Below are 13250 nucleotides of genomic sequence, written 5' to 3'. Positions count from 1 at the left end.
CAATACCCATCCTAAAAATTCATATCCAGTACTTTCTAAGCACCAGCCACTCCTCTAGTCTCTGTACTGAGGATGCCTGGTTTAGGGCTGGTGTGGCAGGGAAGCAGCAGAGTTGCCCCAGCACACAGCTGGAGACATGCTTTAAAAGAGGGTTTTCTGGGCTTTTGATGGGAGATGGGTTTATTTTCTTGGTCAGCAATCTGTCCCCTGTGCTGGGCACCCTGCCTGCCAGCTTCAGAGGCATCTCCTTCTCACCTTACATCAGATCCTGAGTCAGGACAGGGCCCAGGGGCACCTCCCCAGCCCTGCCCATCCCCAGAGCAGGGACAAGAGCAGCACAGCTGGCACTTGCCACACCCCGGCCAGGGCAGTCCTGAGGCCATTGGTGACCTGGTGAGGTCACTGGTCCTGTGCCCCATTACTCAGTGTGGCTGGAGCCCAGCATCTTTAATGACTTCTCCTTTCTACACACTATTCATTTTCCACTTCCCCAATCACAGCTGTTGAGCCCTATTAACACCCAGAGGAAAAAAACCCCACATTTAAACCCAAACCTGCTAGGCCAGAAATAGAAGTTCTCATTTTCTTTTCCAAAACACAGAATAGCTGAGCAACAACGAAAGGAAAAGGAAATCTCTCCCAAGAGCACATCTGGAACCAATTTGCTGTCTGTAGCCACTGGGTGTCACTTTTGATATATATTGGTTCAGCCACGCAGCAGTTCAGGAGAGAAGCAGATTTCAAGGAGGTGATCCTAAACCTCTCACACACAGGCTGTAATTAGCAATTAGCCAGCCAGGCTGACTGATTAACAAAACATCCTCACCACGACACCAAGCACCATGCAGAGCCTCTCACCTCTCAGTCTGCAGCGTGACTTTCGAGGGCTCCACGTTGGGGTTTTCCCACTCCATCTGAGGGCAGTGCATGAAGTAGCAGAGGGTGTACAGAGCCTCTGGCTCCCAGTAGAAGGATCCCTGCTTCTGGTGCATCGGTGTCCCGTTCCCGTGCTGCTTGGCATTGAGGGGCTGCAGGTGGTGCATCGCTCGAGACACCAGGTCACCTGGAAAAAAGCAAGAGCCAGGTGAATGCCAGGCCTTCCAGCTGCCTGTCCTGAGCTGGTAAACTGAAAGCCACTTCCCTTTCAGTTTGGTCTTCCCTTCCATTTAACCTCACATACACAAACAGTAGAGGGTAAGACAGGATCCTGGGTGTTAGTCATCACCAGGCTGAACTTTTCCTTGTGGTTTATGTGGTGTGTTGTGAGATACCCAGACTGCAGACAAGCTCACAAATGCCTGCAGGAGATGTGTTTCTGCAAAGAGGGTGTTGTGGGCAGCATCAGCCTGGCACATCTCAGCACCACCACAAGAGCTGGCATGCTGAGGCCAGGACCACAGCTACCCACTTAGCATCCTTTGGAGGATGCTAAAACCCCACAGCCCCAAAAAATGACCATGCAGGGTGGCACCAAAAGACTGCATGCTCTGGGTCAGAGGGGCAGTGAAATCCAGCCCCTTGGAATGAGGAAGGAGGCAGTTAGGTAACATACAAAGCAGTGCAGGAGGATATGAATGAAGGAGCATGTGGGTAAAGAAAAAAACAGGGAAAATACTGGCAAAAGACAATATAAAAAATGTGCAACCAAAATTAATTTTTTAAGTCCAGGCTAGGCCTGGAAAACTTCATGTTAGAAGAAAAACATGAGCCTACTATGAAGTAGGCTCACCCAGCCTCCCAGGTTTCCAGAGCACAGAAAATGGACAAAGAGGAAGATGCTCATCGTCCGCCCTGCACCAATATAGTTTGGGGCATTCCCTCAGAAGGCAGATACAGGAATCCAGCCACAACACGTGGACTGGGATCAGCAAAGCCAGCAAGTGAGATTAGCAGGCAAATACATGGGCAAGCAGCAGTGCAGTCTCTTAGCACAATACTGATTGTAACTAATTAACTAAAGCATCTTTCTCTGAGGCAGTGAATTTTATGTCTATTGACTAGTGACCACTCTATCAAAGGCAGGGAAACAATTGTGGTTTAAACTGCCTTTTTTCACTTGTTCAAATCACTCCGAGAGTGCTTTTGGGGGAAATAACGATCTCGAATCAAATCACTTGGTTTGTTTTAAATGAAAATCTGAGCGAGAGCCCTTTGGGTCATTCTTAAGCTATACAAAAGTAAGTGATGAGAAAAAGAGGACATAATTTTCCATTGTTAAGAAGAAGTCATGCACTTTCTCTTACTTGCTTTTCCCAAGTGACCACTGAGCACTGAAACTTGGAAGGAAAAGTTAAAGATATACTCCAAGGTAGGAGCATAAAACCAATTGTGGGGGGATAAACAATGGACTCCTGGGCAAACTTCAAGGAGAATCACTCTGAATATGTGCATGGCTGAACTACAAGTTTTTGCAAAGTCCCACCCCTTTAAACACAACATATCTCTCCAGCCTGACTCACACAGAAAATGCTGCTGCAGCAGTGATAATGTGTACCAGGGAGAATAGAAATGTCTCACTTAAAAATCTCAGCCCAGTCCTCCAAAAACGTAGCATTAAAACCATGAAGAGAAGAAAACCACTGGCATCAGGAAACTGCAGAGTCCATGATTTCAGGGTTTTGACACAAATTTCTGCTTCACTCTGCAATATTCTTCAGATTCAAAGCTTTCATTTAAAAATAGCTTCTGTCTTTTCCCTCTGCCAGGAAATTGCCGTGATAGGACCAATCTTGCAGCACTGCATGCTCATAATTTCCAAGAGAAACTATGCATTTGGAAAGTATGCAGGATCAGGTCTGCAGAAGAAACAGATGTGCCTCTGAGATGACTCCCCAGTCCTGCACCAGGCTATCTGCAGGCAAACAGAGGCAGCAGGAAAGTTTGGTACCTCCTTCCTTCAGCCCAGTCTAGTCACAGCAGATGTGCACTGCCAAGTCTAGTACAGGCCAATTTAACTGCTAGCAGCCTTGTTGATAGTAAATTCCCCCCTTTTTCTCCAGAAGGCAAAAAAATCGCATAGAAATGCTGGCTGCAACACCCAGCTTTAATAGCAAAGACAGAGAAAAAGGAAACACACACTAAATTCAGCCTTTTCAGACGCAAGCCAATACAGCACTGAAGAACGTGGGTGAAGTTTAGCACACAGCCAGTCTTATTTCCGTGGATTGAGACAGCAGGCACTAGAGAACGCCTCTGACTTCTGTCATGAATGATGAATAAAAATTAAGATGCAATTTTGGCCCAGATTCTGGCAGCGACATTACTTCACCCCACTCCTCCCTGAGCACTGGGGTGATGTGGCCTCAGTGACACGCCCAGGACCAGAGGAAGCTGCACAGTGAATCAGAAGGCAAAGCAGCAGCAAGGATGATGTGGGCAGGACAGACAGCTAAGCATCACTGCTGATGCAAGGCTGGAGGAACTCAAGCTTTGCTGAAAGGCAAAGCTCTAATCCAAATCAATATGACCACAAGTTCATCCTTTTATGCTGTATTTCCTCTACTGCTTCCTAAAAAAAACCCAAAACAATTCATGCCACTAATGCTGAATTAATGCTTTTTATATTTAAGCCTCATTTAATTACCTTATACCAAGAATTGATTGCTTAGATCTTTCTTTTGCCTTTGCTATGCTTTCTCTGGTCACATTTGAAACAATTTCTATATTAACAATTATTGTAACATTTCTTTACCAATAAGTTGACTTGTTTCTTTGGGCCAACTTGAAGCCTAAATAATCAATACCTGTAAAACACTAAGGTTCACAGAGAACAGTAAGCAAGCATAAAAAGATCCATTATATTGGTACCCAATGAAGAGAGTTGTGCAGGCAGGATGGGAATCACTGCTCTGATTTATTCCACAGTGTAACCTTGAGCAATCTGATACACGCCCTAGTGCCCTTTGCCTCCTTCAGCCACATCCAGTTACAGCAACAATTCTCCAGGGCAGAGACGGTGCCTTAGCATATCTGTTCTCCAGGATCAGTGCCAAGAAGGCACAGGGAAGCTGACAGGCACATGCACACACTGCATGGCAGCACTTAGGCAAACCCTGTAAAATGTATCACAGCGCAACATCTGGTTCTAGGTGTGTGTGTTGTCTTGAATCCCTACCAGGTTTTGCTCCTTCTGTTGTTCCTTGCTGTAATATGCTTTTGTTTCTCCATTTCCTTCCTAAGAATGTACCTAAGAGAGCTGAGATTCTCTTTAATTCCAAGGCACCCCAAAGCCCACGGATGTGAAGTCAGCTTCATAATGGGACTCACTAGTCTGCTCTCCAGCAATCAGCCAACTCCAGTCTCACCTGGGAAATCCAAACCACACATGCTCTCCTTGCCAGCTGTAAAAGCTGTTATATATGAACAATGAAGGCAACCTTGAATTTATGGCCAAGCACAGAGAGATAAGCCCCCTTCACAAGTCTGTGCTATCCTTTCATCAGTGTCAGCTACCTCTGCTCTTCAGGGCTCTGCTCAGCACAGGAAGGCTCTGCAAGGGCAGCTTACCTGCTCACAGCACTGCTGGCTTTTCTGCTTCCTTTTTGGCCCTGAAAATATGGCTCAGCTGTATCAGCTGAACACATCTGAAAGGCTGACAAATTCCTCAGTGCATCATTTCCAGAAAGAATACATCTAAAATAAAATTCCCAGCAGCTGCATTGACCTTGTAACTCCATGAATGAGGTTCCTGGTGGATGTGGCATCATGACCCAAGGGGCCTGGCAGGGATCCCAGCCTTGGCCTCCACTGATCAAATTCTCATGCTGTACCACCACCTGAAGAGTAGACTGGGGAGCTGATCTGCCTGACAAGACAGATTGCCAATTTTATTTTGTTTTAAAATTAAACTCAATGAAAACTTCCGTAATTTATGCAACATAAGCCAAGTGAGCCAACGCACAAACTGCTTTGCAGGCACAGCTAGGGAGATGAAAACATCATATTGCACAGGGTAAACACAAGGAAAAAGAAAAAGAACAGCCAAGTGGGGGGACATTTCAGGACATTTTTGTTGCCAAAGCTGAGAAGCCACAACTAGAGGAGAGGGTCCCAGAGGGCAGCAAAGGCAGCGAAAAGCCCCAGGCTGACACTGCCTTGCAGCCCTGATTCCAGCTGGGGTAAGGGCTCCAGGAATGTGGCTCTGCACTGGAGCCTGTCAGCCCAGAGGAGAAAGGCTGTGCCTCACACAGCAGCCACCAAAAATTGATGAGAGCACCTCTGCACCGCAGTGTGTGCAGAGCTGCCACTGCAGCTGCCAGCCTTTCTCCCTCCCCATAACTCAAGGGGGCTCACCCATTGCTGCTGCTGTCAGCTCAGCACGCTCGGCGAATGCAAGGTCCACATACATTGGATTTAAAGACTGAAAATATTATGTAATGGGCATGTTGAGACACAGGCCTGGTTTAAGGCAACACTGAATATTTAAGGAACAGCTTCACTGACTTCAAGCCACAGATATGATGTGACAGGCAAAGTAAAGCTGCTCCCATCTGCATGGGGGTGCAATACTATATACAACAACAACATACAACATTCAAGTGGGCAGCTTCAGCCTGGGCCCTCTCTGCAGTGACCAGTCAAGCTTTTTTTTAAACTGTGTTTGCCTTCTATAAAAGCTATTATCACTGCTTTTACTATGTTAGAGTCTGGTGTTTAAAGAATAACACATCTGTTTCCAATTTTGTACTGGGGGGCGGTGGGCAGAGGAAGGCAAAAAAGAAGGAAGAGAAAGAAAATGACAGATACCCAATGCCCATGTCTGAGAAGCTTCCTGTGGGATTTTCTGATCTATCATAATGGACCTGATGATGCTATCCTGCCTGCCTAGGACTCTTTTCAGACCAAACAACTAGCAGAGCCAAAACCATCCAGCTGAGTGTATGCCTGCAGAGCCACAGCCCTGATGTGAAAGGGACAGATCCTTACACAGCCAGTCCTTATGACACCTACCTCATGTTTTTCCTGTTCCAAAAGCATGTTCTAAAATTACCAGAAAAAATTTAGCAATGATGTATTTGCACACTGAAAACGAGTCACTCGGTTCTTTGACTAGTGTCTTTCCTTCAAAACCCAGGGGAGAGAGAGGAGCATCTGCTCCCACTGCAGCTGTCTTCCCACCTGGTGCCCTGCTGGGACACTGTGAAGCAGCAGGAGACCATGTTTTTAGCACAACAGCACTGTGCAGGCAGCACCCATCAGTTTGATAACACTGGTCTGGTCATCCTTCCAGCTGTCCTTGACTCCTACGTGTGTAGTCTGCACTTGGGAATCATGCCCTGCAGTGGGGCATGCTGATTACTGATTTTCTGTGCTTCCTGGGTGAAAATATCCTCCTGCAAAGAGCAGGCCAGAGCCATAGGCAGGAGATGTGTCTGTCTTTCAGAGCCCTTAACAACCACCTGTGTCCTGTCCAGACCACAAAAAGGAGGAGCATGCATCAGGGAGCTGCATTCTAGATGCCAACTTCATGTCATGCTCAGTAGATTCCCCTCTTATAAGCATGTGAGCCAGGTGCAAAACTCATTTTCTTGACCTAGATTCATTTCACACTTCAATATAAAAGTCTTGGATCTATGGTTTTGCTCACTACCAGCTCTGGGGAGACTGCATTGAAAACATGAATTTATAACCTTGACAATAAACCATGGTCTATTTAATCAGACTGCTAGCTGATAGACACAGCTGTTCTGCATCCTTCCCAAAGTGTAGCTGAACCTTTTTCCCTCTCTAGCTCCTGTTGCCTCTGTTTTCTGCACCAAAGTGACACATTAGAGCAGTCTGCCCCAGCACACACCTGTCAGCATATCACTGGAGGTGAATATGAGCAGTTGAGCTGTGTCTCCCATACCAGGTCACCCTCAGCCACCTGAGCCATCCCTACACTCTTGATTCCAGATGTACTGTTCCTCCATGTTCCTCTGCTTCCAGTGGTACATCAATCTCTATGTTTCAAACGTCAGCTGAGCCAAAATTGCTCGAGCAAAACCTGTCCTCAAATGATTTATTGTGAGGTTTTCTATTGTTAACTCAACACTACTCATCCATACCAGGAAAGGAGTGTGCACAAAGATAGGGTGGCTGCACACTAGAAAGCATGCAGAATGTTTTTCACAGTCTGCATGCTCTTAGCACAAAGTATCTTCAAACATAAAAAAGTTAAGTTGTTCTTGGCACTGTATATTCCAGATTTTACTCCAGCTGCCTCAGGCTGTGGGTGTGCTTGAGGTGCCATAATCCACAGTCAGTGGGGCATCCAGTGTGCAACAAACTCATTGTTGAGCTCACCTTGCAGAAACCTCCCCAGCTCTGCCATCTCTGCTGTCCCATGCTGTGCCCATATCTGCTACCACAGGCAACCTCTGCTTCTTCTAAAAGCCATTAATCTCTTCTACATGAGAGCAAAAGAAGGAACTGTGGTCCCAGATTCAGAACTGAGAAGACAGGACCAGCAAGCAGCCTATTTCCTGGCAGTGGCTTCCTTGTGGCCTCCCACAGATCATTTAATCTTTTTATCTTCACTTACCCCACCATCACAAGAACCTTCTATTTATATTACAGAGTAAGTGTTTGCATCCAATTTAATGTTTGCAAAGCCTTTGAAGACTGATAAATTAGGGATTGGATATATCCCATAAAAAAGCCACAATAATAATTAAACCCTCTCAAGTTCACATACCTATTATAACAACACTTACACGTTTAGACTCTCCAATCCAACATGGCAAGCGTGATGTTTGTGTCTGATTCCCCTTAAGCCACATCAGCTTCAAACAAAACAAGCTTTGACTCGGATGAGCTGTTCATGTGCCGACCTAATGCAGAGCCTTCACTCTGTGGAACACCACTGCCATAGGTACCACCATGTCTGGATTTTCTTTGGCCTGGCATAGACCCATGTCCTCAAGCAGAATTTAAGAGCACCCATGGCTGAGCAGGCCAGTTAAGAGTGCTCACCCTGACCTGACCAATTGCCTGTGCTCTGCACAGGAGGGACGAGGAGGACTGCAAGGAAAGGAAAATGCCATTTGAATCCCGAGTGTGTGTGATGCACAGGTTCAGAGGAAACAGGCGCCTGTACCTCAAATGTGGTGTACAGTGGAGAGTTCTGAGTTCTGTGGGAGTTCACACTGGTGTACTGGGGAAGGTTGGTGGAAAGTTGGAGCTCCAGCACTCCCCAACCACCACAGCAATGCCTTTTGCCTCTAAGTATCAAACATGAGTGGGCTTAAACACAGGCAGTAGAAGCCCTGGAGGAACAAAATCACCCTGGGCTTGTCCCCAGGAAAAGCAAAGGTGGCTGAGTCTCACCCATGGAAGCAGCCAGGGAGCCCCAAAGGAGCACTGAGGACACAGACAAGCAACAAGACAAGCTGCTCTTGTTACCCAAGACAGAAATCCACCCCCTTGGTCAATGGGGCAGACAAGGGGAAGATAAAGCCTGAGCAGGGTGTAACCTGGTATTTTCAAATGATCCTCTGTCACCCTTCATCTCACCTGATGTACAAACATATTGTTTTATGGCTGATGACAGTATCTCAGGAGGAAGAGAAGAAAAGCAATGTGTTGTTTGAGACTGTTAAGTAACCCACAACCCTTCCTAGGCACAGATGCAGACAGTGAATGGAGGCTGTGGTCCATCACTCAGAGAGGGCAGCACAGAGAATGAGGTAGCAGCTAGGGCAGCCTGCAAGCAGGCAGCCCTTAACAGAGTAAGAAAACACCTACCATTGAAGCACTGCATTCATCTGCCTTCTGTTCTCTGCTGGGGGGGCTTTCTCTGCTGAGGAGCATCTCAACAGCTTCTAACTTTTACACACAGACTGGATGATGTGCGGGTATCAGTGAGGAGGATTTGCAAATTAGACACCCAGAAAGCAGGTGAGCGAGGACCTAGAGACCTTGGGCCATAACCCCATGGAGAGCCCTTGAAAACTGGGAAAAGCATCACTGTATCTGGAGAGGTGATACACAGACTGACAGCCTATGCTGAAGGGAGCACTTCCATCTGAATGGCAGGTTTTGGCTAGTACCTCTGCTTAGCTCAGCACTGGGCTCCATGAACCAAACTGTTCACAGGGAATAAGCTTGGTCTTACTATAGATGCTGCTTAGTCTGAAAATACATCTGACAAACAGGGCTTTTGTTCTGGCAGTAAATTAGCAGAGCATGCACAACAACACTCCTTCAGATGCCACCCTTCCAGCAAGTATCTTTACCCTGGCATTTGCTTCTAAGCCTAGGTTTAACCTCTCATTTACAGCACATGAATCAATTTGTATGGCTCTTGGAGTGCTCCTTCCTGTTGGCTGCAGAGGATTGAGACTACATGAAAAGGCAAGGGAGAGGATGCAGACTTTCATCATCTCCTCAGCTGGGGCTGTGAGGAGAAATGAAAAACAGTATCAGTATGTGCAATCACACACTTAAGCAGTAACCCTTCCTTTCATCCCTAAAAGGGTGCCAAGATCCACTGGGAGGATTTGTTTTGGAAATATATACATTCAGCACTGTGGATGCAAGAGAGGATGATGTGTAATGAAAAGAGTGGTTGGAGGGTGGCATTTTTCCAATGGAAAAAAGAAAAACCTTGCTGAGACCTGAGTGGTGACAAGGAGGAAATACCAGCCTCAACATCACATCTGGGGACTGCTCTAAGTTAAACACCATTCAAAAGCAGAAAACCTCTGATATCAGCAGTGTTAAATCACATCTTCAGATTATCACAGTTTAAAATAAAAATGATTATTCATTGTGGTTAACACTCAGAGTGATACCAGCACCAGTCACTGTGGTTTGCACAAGTCTGGGTGGCAAACTTCTCACCCAGGAAAGCCACAGGAGACTGGCCATCTTTGCACCCAACACAAGCCCCAAACAGTTTTTTGCTCTAACCTGAAGACATATGCTTTGGATGACATCCTAAGCCACGGTTTATCTCCCTGTGCTGCTTGGGACACACAGCCTCTGCAGCCCTATGAACACACATCAGCACGGGGTGGCTGTCCCATGTCAGACACTAACACCTTAACTGCCTTTACCCTAAGGTAAAGGAAGGTGAGGGACGAGTACTTCTTGGTGCCAGGATTGGTGCCCAGTGCACATTAAGGCTCTGCTTTGCTTTCTCACCACCTACATGCACACTCAAAAGAAAGAGGATCCTCCTTCACCCCAAAAAACAGCAATGACCTTCAGTTAGGAGCCTCATTCCTTCTGCATTTGGTCTCCAAGCCAGCAGTGGTATTTTTAGATGGATGATGAATAGGTGTCTTGGAGCATTATGCAGTCAAATATAACATAAATGTTTGTGGATTGCAAACATGCATATAAAGAAGTTAGGAAAAATATTCAAAGGTCAAAACGCAGTATCATGGGATCTCTCCACAGCAAAAGCTCTCCCTAGTGTTCCTGTTTTTTTCTATTCAGTCTACTTATTTTTTCCCATTTAACAGGGAAGAAATGAAAGAGAAGAACTAGAAATCTAGGAGAATCCCAAAAACTTTCTGAAAAAAAACCCAAACAGTTCTACTCCCTTTTTCCTCTACATCTGGTCTAGAAATACAGGAAACTTCAAGGAAAAAAAACTGGGGAACAAAATGAAAAAAAAAATAAAACCTGTGAAATATTTTCTTTAAGACTCATCAGTGAAATACTGTCAGGCTACTGTTTAAAATCCTATTATTTTTGCTGTGCTTCAGTTCTTCCCAATGTTCTCTATATAATAAGCATTTCGAATGAAATTACATTATTTTAAAACACACTGTAGTAGGCAATTACAACTGCTGAATACTAAATGCCAATATAACATAGACCAGATTTATTGTTGTTCCTTAACTTTCTGCCATGTTCATTATATTTTAATGAATAAGGTTTCACATTAATTTTTTAAACCTTTGCCTTGGAATCATGCATTACTGCTGTAATTGTGGTACAGAATTAGGTGTCTATTTACATTCTCCTCCTAGGTCCTGGAGACAAAACCTCCCTTTCTTTCCCCCCTAAGTCAGCAACATCACCTCTTCTTCCTATTTTCTGGAGAGAGCCCCATGGCCAGGGGCACTGCCTCACCCAACCACTGCCAGCCAGGCCATGTCCCAGCAAGGAGCAGTGCCTGCTGAGCCTGGAGATGAGAGCAGCAGCACCAGGCAAGCAGGATTTGGCAGGAGCAGAGCAGCATCCATGGGTCCAGTTGCACCTGTCTGACTAGGAGGACTCCTCAATGGCAGCATCACCAGATGGTGCTGCCATCCCACCTTTCCTCAGTTTTCTCCTACCTTCTGTCACACCCAGGGAGACCCAGCTTCCCAAAACGGTCTTTCCTAATACACTTACAATACATAAAAAAACAAAGGGTGGAGACACACGAGGGCCATCACAGTTAGGGCAAGGTAAAGGTACCACATAATACAAGGCTTTTCACCCTGTGAATATCTTCTTCCCTTAGAATAGACTGTAAAGAAATTAGGAAGATATGAGCTGAAATACAGGTGCTGGTAAGAACACAGGTCTCATTTGAAAGCTGCTGTCTTCCATGGGACAGATTTGATTCCCTGGTCTCAAAGCCTCCAGCAGCTCAGCAGCTGGTCACACTGCTCCATACAAGGATGCTGGGTAGAACTGAGAGCAGGGAAAGCCTCTCCTGTGCACGCACACACTTGTTAATTCCAGCTTTTCTGTGTACTTACAATGCTTTAATTATTCATGCCAATACACTATAAGAAATCTCATTCAATTAGAATTGCTTTTTTAAATATTTCTTTTTCCTGAGATAAAATTAAATTGCTTTATTGCAAGATCAGTCTTTGCCCTTGTTTCTGTGTTCTTTTGAAGAGAATAGAAAGGAAACCCTGGCTCCTGGGATATTGCAAGCTGATGGGACAATGCAGACACACGCCTGGGGGCTGCTTGCTCTGCTGGTCCACAAGCTGAGCTTCTGCCCTTGTCACCCACTTCTGGTTGCCATCTCCTCCTCCTCATGATCCTCTTCTCAAGTGTTATGCTCTTAATTCCTTTCTCTCCAGAGATTCTCCCTCATTATCTTTATTCACCTCCACCTCAATAAAGCAGGCACTTTTCCCTATTCAATCCTTCCCTCCTATCACACCTTCTCCATGGCAATGCTTGCCATACCCTCTTTCTTCTCCTCAACGTCCATCCCCCTCACACCACCAGGGCAACAATAAATCCTCCTCTGCCTTCATGCCTTTATGATCCCCAGGTGTTCCCCCACCTTCTCCCCACTGCTCTGCATTTCTGCCCCATGCTGTGGTTCCCCACCCACGCCCCATGGCAGAGGCTCTGCTGTGACCTCTGCCTCACAGCCACTGCTGATGCCAGAGACAGACACACAAGCACTGAACAAAGAACAAACCTACTCATATCCCCTCACTGCTCCGTTTCCCTCCCACTTCATGACTTTTCCTCCAAACTCAGAGGGTTTTGCCCACCAACATACTGCAACTCCTTCCACATTTCACAGCTCGGTTTTGAACTCTGCACCAGCACTGCTCCACAGCTCAGATTTCTACCCAACTGAGCATATCAAGCCTTGCAAGCTCTGCCAGTCTGCTCCTCCCACTGCTGCTTCCCTGACATGCATCTGCTTGCAGCGCCAGGGAGGATCCCTCAAGTTGGCCACAGGGCTTTTTGGAGGGCTACCAGCCTGCTGGATGTGCCAGCCTCTCCAACAGCTGCATCCAACTCCCACTGACGGGCTCTGTTCCTACAAATGGCCACCCTGAAGAGTGTTTTGCCTGTGTTTGCAGTCAACAGATGCACAGAAAGCAAACCCCACCAATCAAGCATTTGAATCTAAGATAGGACACTTAGAGGTGATAGATCTCAAACTGTAAAACAGGATGGGGTGCTCCATCTAAGAAATCTGACTTTTTGGGTCAAGTACAAAGGTCCAAAATGATCCAGAATAAAAACCCCACCCATCCTGAAATACCCACAAATTACTTATTTATTAAATCCCAATCATATGAACTGTAAGAGAGAGAGAGAGAGCTGTATCATGCATAATTTAGTTGGCACACAGACAGTACTGTTGTGTGTTTCATGTGCGTGAAATAAATGAGCATAAATTACTTCATTTGAATAACACCGAACACCTGATTCCAGAGATGGAGCAACACTTCACACTAAGGCTCTTGGCTTGTTGATGCTGCACCAGAGAAAATTAAAATTAGCAAGCTGAAAACAGAAATTCATCTTGTGTCTTGTAGACAAACATCCTTGGTGCACCCACGTGA

General features: G+C 46.0%; 1 protein-coding gene across 3 annotated transcripts in view; it reads right to left on the bottom strand.

Moving 5' to 3' along the window:
* Positions 1-13250, bottom strand: part of ABTB3 (ankyrin repeat and BTB domain containing 3) — a 178093-nt gene that overhangs the window by 54918 nt on the left and 109925 nt on the right. For all 3 annotated transcript variants that reach the window (XM_079303619.1, XM_079303617.1, XM_079303618.1), the window contains exon 3: positions 859-1063. In XM_079303619.1, the coding sequence (XP_079159745.1) occupies positions 859-1063 (205 nt within the window). The remainder of the gene's footprint in view (positions 1-858; positions 1064-13250) is intronic.

Source organism: Erithacus rubecula (genome assembly GCF_903797595.1).
Source record: "Erithacus rubecula genome assembly, chromosome: 4".
NCBI lineage: Eukaryota > Metazoa > Chordata > Aves > Passeriformes > Muscicapidae > Erithacus > Erithacus rubecula.
Note: the sequence above shows the minus strand (reverse complement) of the source record. Positions and strands in the feature narration are given on the sequence as shown.